General features: G+C 43.8%; 1 protein-coding gene across 1 annotated transcript in view; it reads left to right on the top strand.

The window, feature by feature from the left end:
- Nucleotides 1–19,151, top strand: part of MYOM1 (myomesin 1) — a 215,926-nt gene that overhangs the window by 78,346 nt on the left and 118,429 nt on the right. Inside the window, exons 9-11 of the mRNA XM_038746922.1 lie at nt 2,813–2,968; nt 8,755–8,916; nt 17,145–17,286. Of these exons, the coding sequence (XP_038602850.1) occupies nt 2,813–2,968; nt 8,755–8,916; nt 17,145–17,286 (460 nt within the window). The remainder of the gene's footprint in view (nt 1–2,812; nt 2,969–8,754; nt 8,917–17,144; nt 17,287–19,151) is intronic.

Raw genomic sequence — 19,151 nt, 5'->3', positions numbered from 1 at the left:
CACTTGTCTGCTGTGTGATTATGGGCAAGTCACTTACTTCTCTGTGCTTCAGTTCCCTCATCTGTAAAAATGGAGATTAAATCCTACTCCTTCCTACCTAGACTGTGAGCCCCATATGAGACAGGGACTGTGTCCAAACTGATAACCTTGTAGGTAGCCCAGCGCTTAGAACAGTGCTTTGCACATAGTAAGTGCTTAACAAATATTATTATTATTATTATTAGAATAGTTTTGTTTTGTTGTCTGTCTCCCCCTTCTAGACTGTGAGCCCATTGTTGGGTAGGGATCATCTCTATATGTTGCTGATTTGTACTTCCCAAGTGCTTAGTACAGTGCTCTGCACACAGTAAGTGCTCAATAAATACGTTTGAATGAATGAATGAATGAACAGTGTTTGACAGAAGGTATACGCTTAATGAAAACTATAATCAGTATTGTGGGGCTCAGAGTCTAAAGAGCACGCAGAACAGGAATATAATTTCCACTTTATAGACGAACAAGCCGAGGCACAAAGAAGTGAAGTGACTTGTCTAAGAATAGAAGCAGGGGTCCCGGGGTGGGTGAAAATGGAAGCGGTTTGGTAAAGCCCAACAGTCTTCTTACCCTCTAGACTGTCATTTATTTCTTTATATTCATGTCTGTCTCCCCCTCTAGACTGTAAGCTCATTGTGGGCAGGGAATGTGTCCCGTTATTGTTATATTGTACTCTCTCAAGTGCTTAGTACAGTGCTCTGCGAGCAGTAAGCACTTAATAAATATGATTATCACAATGCCTAGAGAAGCAGCGTGGCTTAGTGGTAAGAGCCCAGGCTTGAGAGTCAGAGATTGTGGGTTCTAATCCCAACTCCACCACTTGTCAGCTGTGTGACTTTGGGCAAGTCACTGAACTTCTCTGGGCCTCAGTCACCTCATCTGTAAAATAAGGATCGAGACTGTGAGTCCCTTGTGGGACGGGAAACTTGTCCAACCTGATTAGCTTGTTGCTACCCTATTGCATAGAACAGTGCTTGGCACAATAGTGAGCGCTTGACAATTACCATAATTAGCCTCTCAGCCCATGAGGCCCTCTCCCACCTCACCCTGATAAAGAGTCACTTTGTCTGTAGGTTACTTGTGGATAGGGATCACGTCTACCTATTCATTAAGCGCAGAATAAAGCCCTTTGACTGACTGACTGAATGAAAGATAAAATCATAAATCATCATCATCATCATCATCAATCGTATTTATTGAGTGCTTACTATGTGCAGAGCACTGTACTAAGCGCTTGGGAAGTACAAATTGGCAACATATAGAGACAGTCCCTACCCAACAGTGGGCTCACAGTCTAAAAGGGGGAGACAGAGAACAAAACCAAACATACTAACAAAATAAAATAAATAGAATAGATATGTACAAGTGAAATAAATAAATAAATAAATAGAATAATAAATATGTACAAACGTGTATATTTATATTTATTGGTACATATTTATATTTGTATATAAATATGTACAAATAGGAGAAGAAAGTAAATTCTATTCCACTGGGAGGTTGGGAGTCAGGTCAGTCAGCCAGTTGTATTTATTGGGCCCTTACTGTGTGCAGAGCACTGTCCTTGGCACTTGAGAGAGTACAATACAATAATAAACAGACTCATTCCCTGCCCACAATGCGCTTACAGTCTAGAGGGGGAGACAGACATGAATATAAAGAAATAAATGACAGCTATGGACATAAGTGCTGTGGGGCTGGGATGGGGGGGATGAATAAAGGGAGCGAGTCAGACTGATGCTGAAGGGAGGGGGAGAAGAGGAAAGGAGGACTTAGTCAGGGAAGGCCTCTTGGAAGAGATGGGCCATCGTCTGTTCTGATATGAGGAACGCGGGTGTTCCAGGACAGAGGCAGGATGTGGGAGAAGGGTCAGAGATGAGATAGATGAAATCGAGATACAGTGAAAAGTTTAGCATTAGCAAAGTGTATGGGCTGGATTGTAGTAAGAGAATAGCAGGGTGAGCTAGGAGGGGGCAAGATAGAAGGGAGGTCTTCCTTAATTGTCCCTGTTGAAGCCTCTTTCCATTCCTGCCAATTATAATGTATTTTCCACAACTTCTGTCAAGGGACTGTCTCTATATGTTGCCAACTTGTACTTCCCAAGCGCTTAGTCCAGTGCTCTGCACACAGTAAGCGCTCAATAAATACGATTGAATGAATGAATGATCCACTGTATGTAGGGGTGGTGTTTGTTAATAATTGTATTTGTTAAGGGCTTACTCTGTACCAAGCTCTGTACTAAGCTCTGGGGTACTTAGGCCGGACACAGTAGCCTCTCCCAAATTGGTCTTCCAGCCTAAGTAAGAGGGCGAATGGGTGTGACCTTGGGCAAGTCACTTAACTTCTCTGAGCCTCAGTTACCTCATATGTAAAACGGGGATTAAGACTGTGAGCCCTACGTGGGACAACTTGATCATTTTGTATCCCCCCCCAGCGCTTAGAACAGTGCTTTGCACATAATAAGCGCTTAACAAATGCCATCATTATTATTATTGAATCCCCATTTTACAGATGAGGAACCTGAGGCACAGAGAAGTGAAGTGACCAGCCCAGCATCGCACAGCAGAGCAGGATTAGAACCCAGGTCCTCTGACTCTCAAGCCCATGTTCCCTTCACTAGAGAATTGGAGAGAGCAATGAGGTTGGGAATCAGAGTCCCCATTTGTTGATTTCCAATCCTTAGATTTGAATCACCCTTTTCTAAATTATTACACATTTCTCTGTCTCCGTAAAACAAGAAAATCAAGTTTCCCCCACTTTTCTCTTTCTTTTCTTCCAGATGGGTTGGGTCCACTTGGAAAGTTTAAGATCCACTTTGACGACAAGTTTGAGGTATCTTTTGGTAGAGAAGGAGAGACGATGAGTCTTGGGTGCCAAGTCGTGGTCACCCCAGAAATTAAGGATTATCAACCGGAGATCCAGTGGTACAGAAACGGTAGGTACTTAGCCAATCAATCAATCCATCGTATTTATTGAGCACTTACTCTAGGCAGAACACTGTATTCAATCATATTTATTGAGCATTTATTGTGTGCAGAGCACTGTACTAACTGCTTGGGAGAGTACAATATAATAATAGTAATAGTAATAATGGTATTTATAAAGCGCTTACTATATGCCAGGCACTGAGCTAAACACTGGGGTAGATAAAAGATAATTGGGTTGGACATGGGGCTCACACTCTTAATCCCCATGTTGCAGATGAGGTAACTGAGGCCCAGAAAAGTGAAGCGACTTGCCCAAGGTCACACTGTGGGGCTTAATAATAATAATAATAATAATGGTATTTATTAAGCGCTTACTATGTGCAAAGCACTGTTCTAAGCGCTGGGGAGGTTACAAGGTGATCAGGTTGTCCCACGTGGGGCTCACAGTCTTAATTCCCATTTTACAGATGAGTTAACTGGGGCCCAGAGAAGTGAAGTGACTTGCCCAAAGTCACACAGCTGACAATTGGCGGAGCTGAGATTTGAACCCATGACTTCTGACTCCAAAGCCCGGGCTCTTTCCACTGAGCCATGCTGCTTGGAGGGGGGATGAACAATCAATCAGTCAGTGGTATTTATTGAGCACTGATTGTAAACAGAGCGCTTCCCCTTCTAGACTGTGAGCCCGCTGTTGGGTAGGGACCGTTTCTATATGTTGCCAACTTGGACTTCCCAAGCGCTTAGTACAGTGCTCTGCACACAGTTAGCGCTCAATAAATACGATTGAATGAATGGGAGAGTGCATTATAAAAGAGTTGGTAGACATGTTCCCTGCCCACAGTGAGCTTATAAAAACAGACCCTGCCAAGCCAGGGAAGGAAGGATAAATGTGGTTCTTGGAATTGCAGATATTTTAAATATCCATCTATCAATGTTAGGGCAGTTGAATTTGAGGATTTCCTGATCTGCTTCCATCAAGTCTCCATAAGCGGATTGGTGTCTAAACTTGAACAATGGTCTTTTGCGATTTAAAGACGTCACTAGGAATGTGGGGGAGAAGAATTTGTTGGCGAAAAAAAGTTGCGTATCCTCTTGTGCTCTTCAGCGATGTAATTTGATTTGATATTCATTCAATCATATTTATTGAGCACTTACTGTGTGCAGAGCACTGTACTAAGCGCTTGGGAAGTACAAGTTGGCAACATATAGAGACGGTCCCTACCCAACAGCGGGCTCACAGTCTAGATATGCTCCTATTCCTCGAGTCCTTAGCTATCAGACACAAGAGCCCAATTCATAAATCCTCAAACCACAGGGTGTGAGACTTTGGAATAAATTAATTAATCATGGTGTAATTTACATATATTAGAGGGAGAACAGAGGTATTGTGTTCTTCAAGGGCATTAAAGGGTCTTTATTGTGGTGTTGGCAAAATTCCTTCTGACTACATTCGGGTTCCTTCAATTCAGTCATATTTATTGAGCATTTACTGTGTGCAGAGCAGTGTACTAATCAATCAATCAATCGTATTTATTGAGCGCTTACGGTGTGCAGAGCACTGTACTAAGCGCTTGGGAAGTACAAGTTGGCAATATATAGAGACAGTCCCTACCCAAGAGTAAAATGGAACAATAAATAGACATATTCCCTGCCCACAACGAGCTTTAGTGACCTATAAAGCCAGCAACAAAGAACAAGTTACAGCCCATGTTACACTTTGGAAAAACAAAGAAAAATCATTTTTCTATTAGGGTTCCCCACAGCTAGGCCTCTGAATCCCACTATATTCATTCAATCATATTTACTGAGCGCTTACTGTGTGCAGAGCACTGTACTAAGCGCTTGGGAAGTACAAGTCCCCCCCACCTTCCCCTCCCCACCTTACCACCTTTCCCCTCCCCACAGCACCTGTATATATGTATATATGTTTGTACGCATTTATTACTCTATTTATTTATTCATTTATTTTATTTGTACATATTTATTCTATTTATTTTATTTTGTTAATATGTTTTGTTTTGTTCTCTGTCTCCCCCTTCTAGACTGTGAGCCCACTGTTGGGTAGGGACCGTCTCTATATGTCGCCAACTTGTACTTCCCAAGCGCTTAGTACAGTGCTCTGCACACAGTAAGTGCTCAATAAATACCACTGAATGAATGAATGAACAAGTTGGCAACATATAGAGACGGTCCCTACCCAACAGTGGGCTCACAGTCTAGAAGATTGGTATAGTTTGGTATAGAATACACTGTATTCTTAATGTGTTCTTTCACTGCTGGTGTCATAATGTCTGAGTGCTGGAAAAAGCAACACTTTCACTCTTTCAAATCTTTATCTAATAAATGATGAAAAGGTCTGGTCCCGACACATCAAAATGGTCACTTAGAGAGCTAATTTCACTGAAGGAAAGGCTGTTCTACGAAGTAGGAATTATATCCTTGGTTAGAGCTTCATTCACTGAAGTTTTACCTTTTAAAAAAGACAGCCAGCACCATGGAGGTAAAGCTTGGTGGCAGTAACCCAGCTGAGAGAACGTAGTAATATCAATCAATCGATCGATCAATCACACTTACTGAGCACTTACTGTGTGTAGAGCAATCAGTCGATCGTATTTACTGAGCGCTTACTGTGTTAGAGCACTGTACTAAGTGCTTGGGAGAGTACAGTTTAACAACATCACAGACACATTCCCTGCCCCCAAACAAGCTAACAGCTAGAGGGGGAGATAGACATTAATAGAAATAAATAAAATTTCAGATACGTACATAAGTGCTGTGGAGCTGGGAGGTGGGGATAATAATAATAATGATGGTATTTGTTAAGCGCTTACTATGTGCAAAGCACTGTTCTAAGCGCTGGGGGGATACAAGGTGATCAGGTTGCCCCCCATGGGGCTCACAGTCTTAATCCCCATTTTACAGATCAGGTAACTGAGGCCCAGAGAAGTGAAGTGACTTGCCCAAAGTCACACAGCTGATAATTGGCGGAGCCAGAATTTGAACCCATGACCTCTGACTCCAAAGCCCGTGCTCTTTCCACTGAGCCACGCTGCTTCTCTGGGAGCAAGTCAGGGTGACACAGAAGGGAGTGGGAGAAGAGGAAAGGAGGACTCAGTCAGGGAAGGCCTCTTGGAGGAGATGTGTCTTTAATAACACAGTGTCTGGTCCTGGGTTTGAATCCCGGCTCTGCCAATTATCAGCTGTGTGACTTTGGGCAAGTCACTTCACTTCTCTGGGCCTCAGTTACCTCATCTGTAAAATGGGGATTAAGATTGTGAGCCCCCTGTGGGACAACCTGATCACCTTGTAACCTCCCCAGCGCTTAGAACAGTGCTTTGCACATAGTAAGCGCTTAATAAATGCCATCATTATTATTATTATTAATAAGGCTTTGAAGCCGGGGAGAGTAATTGTCTGTCAGCTGTGAGCACTGTATTAAGCGCTTGGGAGAGTACAATATAATAGATTTGATGGATACATTCTCTGCCCACAGTGAGGTTACAGTTTAGAGGGGGAGACAGACATTAATAGAAATAAATCTCAATTTGTTGCCGAACCGTACTTTCCAAGTACTTAGTACTGTGCTGCGCACATAGTAACAGCTCAACAAATACAAATGAATGAATAAATTACAGATATGGACATAAATGTTGAGGGTGGGTGAATAAAGGATGCAAATCCAAGTGCAGGGGCAAAACAGAAGGGAGTGGGAGAAGAGGAAATGAGGGCTTAGTCAGGGAAGACCTCTTGGAGGAGATGTGCTTTTAATAAGGTTTTGAAGGTGGGGAAAGCGATCGTCTGTTGGGTGTGAAGGGGGAAGGCATCCCAGGCCAGAGACAGGATGTGGTCAAGGGGTCGGCGAAGAGATGGAAGAGTTCAAGGAACAGGGAGTAGGTCGGTAGTAGAGAAGCGTGGGGATTGGTGGTAACGGATTTGAGACTTTTAGACTGTGAGCCCACTGTTGGGTAGGGACTGTCGCTATATGTTGCCAATTTGTACTTCCCAAGCGCTTAGTACAGTGCTCTGCACATAGTAAGCGCTCAATAAATACGATTGATGATGATGATTTGAGGTAGGAGGGGGCACGCTGTTTGAGAGCTTGAAAGCCGATGGAAAGGAGTTTCTATTCGACACAGAGTTGGATGGGCAACCCCTGGAGGTTCCTGTGGAGTGGGGAAACAAGGATTGAATATTTTTCTTCGAAAAATAATCCAGGCAGCAGAGTGAAGTGTGGACTGGAGTGGGGAGAGACAGGAGGCAGGGAGGTCAGCAAGGAGGCTGATGTAGAAATTGAGGCAGGATAGGATAAATGCTTGGATTATAGGGGTAGCAGCGTGGGAGGATTAATGGTTAGTTATGGTATTTGCCTATCAACATGTTAAGTTCTGGTGTAGCTACGTTACAATATGGTGGGGGAGGAAAAGAAGTTGGGGTCTCCATCTTTGTGCTATTCTTATTGTTCTTCAAATCTTTCTGTCAGTCATATTTATTGAGCTCTTACTGTGTGCACGGCACTGTACTAAGCACTTGGGAGACCGTGATAAAACAATATAACAGACACATTCCCAGCCCACAACGAGCTTACAGTCTAGAGGGGGAAACACAAACTATATGCTTTTTCCAGTAAGCTCTCAATAAATATATGCATTTATTGAGTGCTCACTGTGTGCAGAGCACTGTACTAAACACTTGGGAGAGTACAATATAACAATATTACAGACCCATTTCCCACTTCAAAGCCCTTCTGAAGGCTCACCTCCTCCAGGAGGCCATTCCAGACTAATCCCCCCCTTTCCTCTGCTTTCCCTCTCCTCCCGCCCGATCACCCCAACTTACTCCCTTTGCTCTCCCCCTGCACAGCACTTGTATATATATATATATATATATATATATATATATATAATTCTATTTATTCTATTTATTTATATCATTTATTTATCTATTTATCTATTTAGAATCTATTTTATTCTATTTATTTATATATTATATATATATATATATAATTCTATCTATTGATATTGATGCTATTGATGCCTGTTTACTTGTTTTGGTGCCTGTCTCCCCCCTTCTAATCAATCAATCAATCGATCGTATTTATTGAGCGCTTACTATGTGCAGACCACTGTACTAAGTGCTTGGGAAGTACAAGTTGGCAACATGTAGAGACGGTCCCTACCCAACAGTGGGCTCACAGTCTAGACTGTGAGTCCACTGTGAGCAGGGATTGTCTCTATTTGCTGGTGAATTGTACTTTCCAAGCGGTTTGTACAGTGCTGCTGAATAAATACGATTGAATGAATGAATGAATGCCCACAACAAACTTACAGTCTAAAGGGGAAAATGCAAGTTATGTATTTTCTCCAGAGAGGGTCATACACTCCTCATGGGAAGGATTTAGCCAGGTGAATTCCGAAGCTGGCTGAAATTCCTGAAAGACCCCTTTGGTGACAGCATTCATTCATTCATTGTCGTATTTATTGAGCGCTTACTGTGTTCAAAGAACTGTACTAAGCGCTTGGGAAGTACAAGTTGGCAACATATAGAGACGGTCCCTACCTAACAACGGGCTCACAGTCTAGAAGGGGGAGACAGACAATGAAACAAAACATGTGGACAGGTGTCGTCACCAATCAATCAATCAATCGTATTTATTGAGCGCTTACTGTGTGCACTGCACTGTACTAAGCGCTCGGGAAGTACAAGTTGTCACCAGAAAAAATAAAAATAAAGCTAGATCATGATGATGAAAGAAAGAAACCCGCCACTCATCGTCTTTTTTCTTTCCGGATTCTAGGAATGCTCGTCTCACCGTCCAAATGGGTCCAGACTCTTTGGAGTGGGGACCGAGCCTCGCTGACCTTTTCTCATCTGAACAAAGAGGACGAGGGTCTGTACACGCTGAGGGTGCAGATAGGAGAGTACTACGAGCAGTACAGCGCCTACGTCTTTGTGCGAGGTAAAGTTAAGCGTGTGGATACACTCACCCAGAAACACCTGTGCAAAGGAGCCTCAATTTGCGGATCTCCCAAACCCCGGGAGGATGGCGTCGAACAGCCTCTAAAGGGGTCTACCGTCGGGAATGGTTTTGTTTTGTTGTCTGTCTCCCCCTTCTAGACTGTGAGCCCGTTGTTGGGTAGGGACCATCTCTCTATGTTGCCGACTTGTACTTCCCAAGCGCCTAGTACAGTGCTCTGCACACAGTAAATGCTCAATAAATATGATTGAATGAATGAATGGCGATAATGATAATAATAATGATGGTGATGGTATTTGTTAAGCGCTTACTATGTGCGAGGCACTGTACTAAGCGCTGGGGTGGATATAAGCAAACCGGGTTGGTCCCATGTTGGGCTCATGGTCTCAATCCCCATTTTCCAGAGGAGGGAACTGAGGCCCAGAGAAGCGAAGTGACTTCCCCAAGGTCACATAGCAGACAAGTGGCAGAGCGGGGATTATTATTATTATTGTATTTGTTAAGCGCTTACTATGTGCCAAGCACTGTTCTAATAATAATAATAATGGCATTTGTTAAGCGCTTACTATGTGCAAAGCACTGTTCTAAGTGCGGGGGGGATACAAGGTGATCATGTTGTCCCACAAAGCGCTGGGGTAGATAAAAGGTAATCAGGTTGACCCACGTGGGGCTCACAGTCTTCATCCTCATTTTTCAGATGAGGTAACTGAGGCACAGAGAAGTGAAGTAGCTTGCCCAAAGTCACACATCAGACAAGTGGCGGAGGCAGGATTAGAACCCACATCCTCTAACTCCCAAGCCTATGCTCTTTCCACAAAGCCACACCTCTTCTTTAATTAGCCGTGACATCCCAGGCTCGTCCTCTGTCCACTATACCATACTGCTCTGGGGTTCAGTCCTGAGGCTTTGAGACCAAGGAGCCGCACGGGGGGATCGATTGGGTTTATTCATTCACTCAATCGTATTTATTGAGCGCTTACTGTGTGCAGAGCACTGTACTAAGCACTTGGGACAGGAAAATTATAACAATAAACATTTCCTGCCCACAGCAAGCTTACAGTCCATAGGGAGAGCGAGAGAGGGAGATTGTAGTGACAGAGGGTTTGCACAGCATCCTCTGCACTCTCTCCTCCCTGCCAATCCCGATCCCACCGAGGCACAGAGTGCGATTAGTAAGTAGACAGACGGGAATGCCGTCGGTTGTGTAGGGCATGAAGGATTTTGGGTGTTTTAGTCCAAGACCCATTCTCAGTCACAGTGAGAGCAATTTAGTGTCTTTATTGTTCTGTAGCACCAGGGCCTGAAGGGCAGGTTGCTTTGGTAGCAGCTGTGATCTTTATTGGCTGCTTCGACCAATTATTTTTTCAGGATGGACGCCTTAAAGTATTGCCAGAAAACTTCACCTTCACGTGAGTGAAGTGTCCGTGAGGCACAACTTCAACGGATAGGACCAGGACTGATAATGATAATAATAATAATGATGATAGCATTTGTTAAGCGCTTTCTATGTGCCAAGCACTGTTCTAAGCGCTGGGGGGGGATACAAAGTGATCAGGTTGTCCTACGTGGGGCTCACAGTCTTCATCCCTATTTTACAGATGAGGTAACTGAGGCAGAGAGAAGTGAAGCAAAAAGTCGCACAGCTAAGTGGTGGAGCCAGGATTAGAACCTATGACCGCTGGCTCCCAAGCCCGTGCTTTTTCCACTGAGCCACGCTGCTTCTCTTCACTGATCCCCAGGTCTCCTGATTTCCAGAGCAGGGTTTTTTTTCCCTGCAATCAATCAATCACATTCTTTAATAATAATAATGAAAATTATGGAATTTGTTAAGCGTTTACTATGATGAGCACAGCACTGTTCTTAGCACTGTATTACATACAATTTAATCAAGGTTGGACACAGTCCCTGTCCCACATGGGGCCTACCTTCTTATCCCCATTTTACAGATGAAGTAACTGTGGCTCAGAGAAGTGAAGTGACTTGCCCAAGGTCACACAGGAGACATGTGGCAGAGCCGGGATTAGAACTCAGATCCTTCTGACTCCCAAATCCAGGCTCTATCCACTATGTACCACTGTGAGCATTTACTAAGCAGCATGGAGTAGTGGATAGAGCAGATCTGAGTGTCAAAAGGTCCTGGGTTCTAATCCCTGCTCCACCACTTGTGTGCTATGTGATCTTGGGCAAGTCACTTCACTTCTCCGTGTCTCAGTTGCCTCATCTGTAAAACAGTGATTGAGACTCACATCTCCTCCTGCCTTCAGGACATCTCTACTTGGATGTCCTCCCGCCACCTCAAATTCAACATGCCCAAGACACAGCTCCTTATCTTCCCTCCCAAACCCTGTCCTCTCCGGAACTTTCCCATCACTGTAGATAGCACAACCATCCTTCCCGTCTCACCTGCCTGTAACCTTGGTGTCATCCTTCACTCCTCTCCCTCATTTAACCGACAATCCGTCGCCAGATCCTGTCAGTCTCACCTTCACAACATTACCAAGATCCACTCTTTCCTTTCCATACAAACTGCTTCCAAATTAGCACAATCACTCATCCTAGCCCAACTGAATTACAGCATCAGCTCCCTTTCTGACCGTCCAAACTCCTGCCTCTTCCCACTAAAGTCCATACTTCACTCTGCTGCCCATATTATCTTTCAACAGGAATGTTCAGGGCATGTCACACCAATCGTCAAAAATCTCCAGTGGTTGTCTATCCACCTCCATATCAAACAAAAACTCCTCACTATTGGCTTCAAAGCTCTCCATCCCTTCACCCCCTCTTATCTCACCTCTCTTCACTCCTTCTCTAGCCCAGCCCGCACACTCCGCTCCTCTGGTGCTAACCTTCTCTCTGGGCCTCCATCTCTCCTGTCTTATTGTGATTAAATACGATTGATTGATTGATTGATTGATTGATTGATTGACGAGCCCTGGCCCATGTCCTACCTCTGTCCTGGAACACCTTCCCTCCTCAGATCTGCCAAACAATCACAGTACCCCTCTTCAAAACCCTACTGAAGGTGCACCTCCTCCAAGGGACTTTCCCAGACTAATCCCCGCTTTTCCTCAGCTCCCCCTCCCTTCCACCTCACCACGACTCACTCTCTTTGGTCTTTCCCCCCTCCCCTCCCCACAGCACTTATTTATAAAAGTAGATATCTATAATTCTATTTATTTATATTGATGCCTTTTTACTTGTATTGATGTCTGTCTGCCCCCACCTCTAGACTATGAGCCCGTTGTGGCAGGGACTGTCTCTCTTTATTGCTATATTGTACTTTCCAAGTGCTTAGTACAGTGCTCAGCACACAGTAAGAGCTCAGTAAATATGATTGAATGAATGAATGAGTGACTGTGAACGCCACATAGGACAGGGACTGTTTCCAACCAGATTTGATTGTATCCACTCCAGTGCTTAGTAAAGTGCGTGGCACTTAGTAAGTGCTTAACAAATACCACAATTATCATTATTATTATTACTATGTGCAGAGCACTGTACAATACCCCAGATTTAGTGGACACAGTTCCCTGCCCAAGAACTTATGCAAGAAGGCTTTTTATGACTTTTAAAGAGCCCTTTAAGAATGCTGTTGGATGAAGCCTAACAGCATGGCTCAGTGGAAAGAGCACAGGCTTTGGAGTCAGAGGTCATGCGTTCAAATCCTGAATCTGCCACGTGTCTGCTCTATGACCTTGGGCAAGTCACTTAACTTGTCTGAGCCTCAGTTACCTCATCTGTAAAATGAGGATTAAGACTGTGAGCCCCACGTGGAACAACCTGATCACCTTGTATCCCCCAGGGTTTAGAACAGTGCTTTGCACATAGTAGGTGCTTAACAAATGCTATTATTATTATTATTATTATATTAAAGAACAAATGGCTAGAGGCAGCTCTTTAGTGATGAAGGGCACGAAGCTCTTGAATAACACTGCCCCAGAGGCAGAAGATTGATCTCCAATTCCAACAAGTTAGCCTTCCATTCTGTCTGTGCTGGACCTAGGCTAGCTTTTTGCTATTTAGGCCTGTGGGAAATTGCTGAACTATGAGAAGGATGAAGAAAATCTGTTTCGAAAAGCTGCAGTGAATGCACAATCATCTATGTCCCAAAGTTGGTAGCTTCTAAGGCCCCACCTCCCAGCCTGAAGCAATTTAGAGGTCTTGTTCTTTTGATATGTAGGTGTCATCTCTGAGGCAGGAACTCATCCGGATCATGCTAAAAGCTTCCTCTGCCCATTTTTACCTCATTCCAGAAATATGCTCATGGATGGGTCTTGCTCTATGGAACCATGTTTGGAGCTTTTATATTTGTTTTTCATGAATAAGCGACCAATTTGGAATTCTTCCAGGGACCTATTTAATAATAAATAAAATAAAGTAATAAAATTACTTCAGCTATTTCTAGCTGAAGTAATTTTAGAAGGCCTCTCTCTGCCTAATCATCAGAATAGACACACTGGTTCATTCAATCGTATTTATTGAGCACTTTCTGTGTGCAGAGCACTGTACTAAGCTCTTGGGAGAATCCAGTATAACGATAAACAGACACATTCCCTGTCCACAACAAGCTTACAGTCTAGAGGTTCTTTGTGCCCCAAAAGGAAGAGGATTAAAATTGGACAAGGAACCAGACTAACAACTCTCCCAAGCTCTTAGTACAGTGCTCTGCACACGGTAAGTGCTCAATAAATACTATTGATTGATGAGATGGCTAGAGTCACTGAGTCACTGCCTTGGGGACACTCAAGTGCACTTATTGCAATTGCAGCCTGTGTGATGGAAAGTACCATTCCTCCTTGATCAATACTCTACGGTAATCATCCATTCATTCAATCGTATTTATTGAGCTCTTACTATGTACAGAGCAGTGTTCACTGCCCTAAACCCTTGGGAGAGTACAATAAAACAGAGTTGGGAGATGCCATCCCTGTCCACAGGGAGCTATCGGTCTACAGATAAAGATTGTCTCTCTTTATTGCTGAATTGTACTTTCCAAGCACTTAGTAGAGTGCTCTGCACACAGTAAGTGTGAGCTCAATAAATATGATTGAATTGAATGAATGAATGAATACAGGTTCCAACTGAGAAAATCACCTGATAATCAATCATATTTTCTGAGCGCTTACTGTGTGCAGAGCACTGTACTAAATCCTTGGGAAAGAACCACTGAACAGACCAGGTAGACACATTCCCGGCCCACCAGTAGTTTAAAGTTTAGAGAAGTCGAAAGTCATCTCTTTCGCAGTGTGGTGGTGGACAGAACCAGAAGGTGGACAGTGACAGAGTCAGAAGGTCATGCGCTCTAATCCCCGCTCCACCACTTGTTTGCTGTGTGGCCTTGGGCCAGTCACTTCACTTCTCTGGGCCTCAGTTACCTCATCTGTAAAATGGGGATTAAGACTGTGAGCCTCATGGGGGACAGGGGAGTTTGCTTGTATCCACCCCACTGCTTAGTATAGTCCCTGGCACATAATAAGCACTTAAAAGATATCTTCCCCAAGGGGCCGATGGTTTGGACCGAGCATTGAGAAAACTTTACTCTTAAACATGTCGAAGGGATACTTAATATACTAATTCACCGTGGGAAGCAGCATGGATAGAACACAGGCCTGGGAATCAGAAGGTCATGGGTTTTAATCCCGGCCCCGCCATTTGTCTTCTGTGGGACTTTGGGTAAGTCACTTCACTTCTCTGGGCCTCAGTTTCCTCATCTGCATAATAATAATAATAATAATGGTATTTGTTAGGTGCTTACTATGTGCCGAGCACTGTTCTAAGCAATGGGGTATATACAAGGTTATCAGGTTGCTCCCTGTTGGGCTCTCAGTCTTAATCTCCATTTTACAGATGAGGGAACTGGAGAACAGAGAAGTTAAGTGACTTGCCCAAGGTCACACAGCAGACAAGTGGCGGAGCCGGGATTAGAACCTATGACCTCTGCCTCCCAAGCCCAGGCTGAGGATTGAGACTGTGAACCCCACATGGGCTAGGGATTGTGTCCAACCTAATTTGCCTATATCCACCCCAGCACTTAGTACAGTGCCTAACACATAGTAAGCACTTGACAAAATACCATAGTTATTAATTCCCCACCCCCAGCTAATTATGCTGAATTTTCCAATGCTTCCTTAATACGCGGATTTGATATCTCTAATGCTGTTGCCTCAGTAATAGCACGTGACACAGAGACAGTTCAATTCCACTCTATTAGCGGCATTCAGACCTCCTGCCCTCTAGACTGTATGCTGACTGTGGGCAGGGAAGGTGTCTACCAACACTGATGTATTGTACTTTCCCAAGCGTTTAGTACAGTGCTCTGCACACAGTAAGCGTTCAATCAATATGATTGATGGATTGATTCGTGCTTCCAAATGTTTAAACCACCTTAGCCATCTGCTTCTCACATGAAAACTGGAGAAATATTGCTATAAATGTCTATTCCCAGCACAATTCATGGCACGCCAATAAACTTGAGGATCAGAACGATATCTATCTATCTATCTATCTATCTATCTATCTATCTATCTATCTAATCTATCTATCTATCTATCTACAGATCTATCTATAGATCTATCTATCTATCTATATCTATCTATCTATCTATCTATAGATCTATCTATAGATAGATAGATCTATAGATAGATAGATAGATAGATCGCTTAAACCCTTTCTCAGCTCCTCAGAATACTGATGTACTGAGTTTAGTAAAAGAAAATACTTGATTGGCTAAGATGGTCATTTTTTTCCCTTGAGATTGTATCTCTTTCAAGTCTCAGCTCCTCTCCCTTCAAGTTAGTAACTGACAAAGCAATTGGAGAGATGCCCAGAGAAATTATGGAAGTGATTTGTTAATTCCCAGAGAAACAAGGCACGCTTTATCAGAAATGTTTCCCTTAAAGCTTTGGGAGGGTCACCAAGTGTTTGTTTTCATTCCTTATCTCCCCTTCTGAAAACAAATTTTCTCCTGCCCCTTGGTCTAGGCAGAATGTAATAACAATAATTATGGTCTTTATAAAGCACTTACTATGTCCCAAGCACTGTCTTAAGCACTGAAGTAGTTACAAGACAACCAGGTCAGACACAGTCCCTATCCCACATGGGGCGCTCACAGTCTAAATCCCCATTTTACAGTTGGGAGAACTGAGGCACAGAGAAATTAAGTGACTTACCCAAGGTCACACAGCAGACATGTGGTGGAGCTGAGATTAGAACCCACATCCTCTGACTTTCAGGCCTGTGCTCTCTCCACTAGACCACGCTGCTTCTCTAGGCATTGGGATAATCAGGTTAAACACAGTTCCTGTCCCATATGGACCCCGTAGCCTAAGTAGGAGGGAGCAGGATTTCATCCCCATTTTACAGATGAGGAAACTGAGAGGTGAAAGTGACAGAGGGATTAGAACCCAAGTCCTTGTGACTCCCAAACCTGTGATCTTTCCACTAGGCCATGCTGCTCCTTCCTTTGTGGAGTCAGAATATGTCCAAATTCACTCTTCTGCCATAGGGTCTGGTTTCATAGGCAGTGGCAACTCTCTCCGTGGACAAGCTGAATTCTGCAAACCATGAGATAAGGAAAGCTCAGATAAAACTTTCGCAGCAAAATTCCTTCCTAATCAGGCAACGGCCGTAGGACTCAAAGGAATGTTATTTTTATTTTGCAGAATGGAAGTGTGTAACTAGTACCCTAGTTTAGAAGTACAGTTGCCGAATTGTGGTTCCCAAGTGCTTAGTAGAGTGCTCTGCACACAGTAAGCACTCGATAAATACAATTGAATGAATGAATGAATAGCTTCCCAAGTGCTTAGTACAGTGCTCTGCACACAGTAAGCGCTCGATAAATACGATTAAATGAATGAATGAATTAATTAAATCGTATTTATCAAGTGCTTACAGTGTGCAGAGCACTGTACTAAGCGCTTGGGAAGTACAAGTTGGCAACATATAGAGACAGTCCCTACCCAACAACGGGCTTACAGTCTAGAAGGGGGAGAAAGACAACAAAACATGTGGACACGTGTCATATATACCCCCCCCCCGCCCCCAAATTAAGATGAGGATTTTTTAAAAAAGATGGCATGGTTTTGAGTGCACAGCACAGACATTTCAATAAATTTGTGGATGGATTAGGAAATGAGCCTGAATGGAAAAAAAATGAAAAATTCTGAAGTTTCTGAAGGGATTTGACTGAACCTCTGTCCCCAACTTCACAGATGCCAAGGCGGATGTGGCAGGAGCCCCAGCTTCCCCGTTGGATGTGGTGTGCTTGGAGGGCAACAAAGACTACATCATCGTTTCCTGGAAACAACCAGCTGTGGATGGAGGCAGCCCAATTCTCGGTTATTTCATCGACAAGTCAGTGTTCGGCTCATGCCCAGCTAAGGGACTCTTGATTGTTATTTTTTTTTATGGTATTTGTTAAACACTTATTGTGTGCCAGGAACTGTTCTAAGCTCTGGAATAGATACAAAGTAACTAAAGCCTGGAGAAATGATTTGCCCAAGGTCACACGGCAGACCAGTGGCGGAGCGGGGATTAAAACCTAGGTCGTGTCGTCCTGACTTCTAGGCTTGTGCTCTATCCACTAGGCCATGCTGCCTTTCTCCGAATGTCATTTGATGAAAGTGGAATATTTTCCCCTTGGGACTTTTCTTCATAATGATAAAAGTATTCTTTAAGTACTTATTATGTGCCAAGCACTGAGTGCTGGGGTAGATACAAGATCATCAGGCCCCACATAATAATAATAATAATAATGACGGTATTTGTTAAGCACTTATTATGTGCCAGGCACCTTACTAAGTGCTGGGGTGGATACAAGCAAATCGAGTTGGACGCAGTCTCAATCCCCATTTTACAGATGAGGTCACTGAGGCCCAGAGAAGTGCGGTGACTTGCCCAAGATCACACAGCAGACGAGTGGCAGAGCCATGACCTTTTGACTCCAGACCCGTGTTCTATCTACTATGCCATGCTGCTTCTCCATGGAGCTCACAATCCAAGTAGGAGGGAGAACACGTACTGAATCCCCCTTCTGCAGATGAGGGAACTGAGGCACAGAGAAGCAAAGTGAATTGCCCAAGGTCACACAGCAGACAAGTGACGGAGTGGGATTAGAACCCAAGTCCTGGGATTCCCGGGGCCGTGCTCTTTCCATTAGTCCACGCAGCTTCTCCCGTGTAAACTGAACATTGCCAGCTCCAAAGGCAGCCTCAGCGTGACCAGTAATTCAGTCTGCTCCTGCATCATCTTGGACATATGAAGCCTGTGAATTTGGAAACCCACTTTTGAAAAAAAATTTCTAACATTTCATAATAATAATATAATTGGGTTCTAATCCCAGAGAGCACTGATTCTAGACTGTGAGCCCGCTGTTGGGTAGGGACCATCTCTATATGTTGCCAACTTGTACTTCCCAAGCGCTTAGTACAGTGCTCTGCACACAGTAAGCGCTCAATAAATACGATTGAATGAATGAATGAATGATTCTTTTGAAATGTGATGCCGGAGAAGGCTTTTGCAAATACCATGGACTGCCCGAAAAACAAACAAATGGGTTATGGAGCAAATTTATCCACAGTGGTCTTTGGAAGGCCAAAATGACTCGACTTAGATTAGCATATTTTGGACATACAATCTGGAGGACTGATGCTCTGTAGAAGACACTAATGCTAGGAAAAGTCCAGGAACAATGTGGAAGAGGCAGCCCAGCAGCTAGATGATCAGAGACCATAACAATGACAATGGAAGAACCGTTAGAAAGGTTACAGATGATGGCAGAGGACAGGGTGTTCTGGAGAAAATATATCCATAGAGTCACCGTGAATAGGAAACAACTCAGTGGCACTTGATAACAATAATAAATCCCAGTTCTGCCACTTGTCTGCTGTGTGACCTTGGGTAAGTCACTTCACTTCTCTGGGCCTCAGTTTCCTCATCTGTAAAATAATAATAATGATGATGATGGTATTTGTTAAGTGTTTACTATGTGCCAAGCACTGTTCTAAGCACTTGGGGGAGGGGGGGATACCAGGTAATCAGATTGTCCCACATGGGGCTCACAGTCTTAATCCCCACTTTACAGATGAGGGAACTGAGGCACAGAGAAGTTAAGTGACTTGCCCAAAGTCACACAGCTGACAATTGGCAGAGATGGGATTTGAACCCATGACCACTGACTCCCTAACCCGTGCTCTTTCCACTGCAATGCAGGGTATCCA

This window comes from Tachyglossus aculeatus, chromosome 5 (assembly GCF_015852505.1).
Source record: "Tachyglossus aculeatus isolate mTacAcu1 chromosome 5, mTacAcu1.pri, whole genome shotgun sequence".
NCBI lineage: Eukaryota > Metazoa > Chordata > Mammalia > Monotremata > Tachyglossidae > Tachyglossus > Tachyglossus aculeatus.
This window is presented reverse-complemented; position numbering and strand designations above follow the sequence as displayed.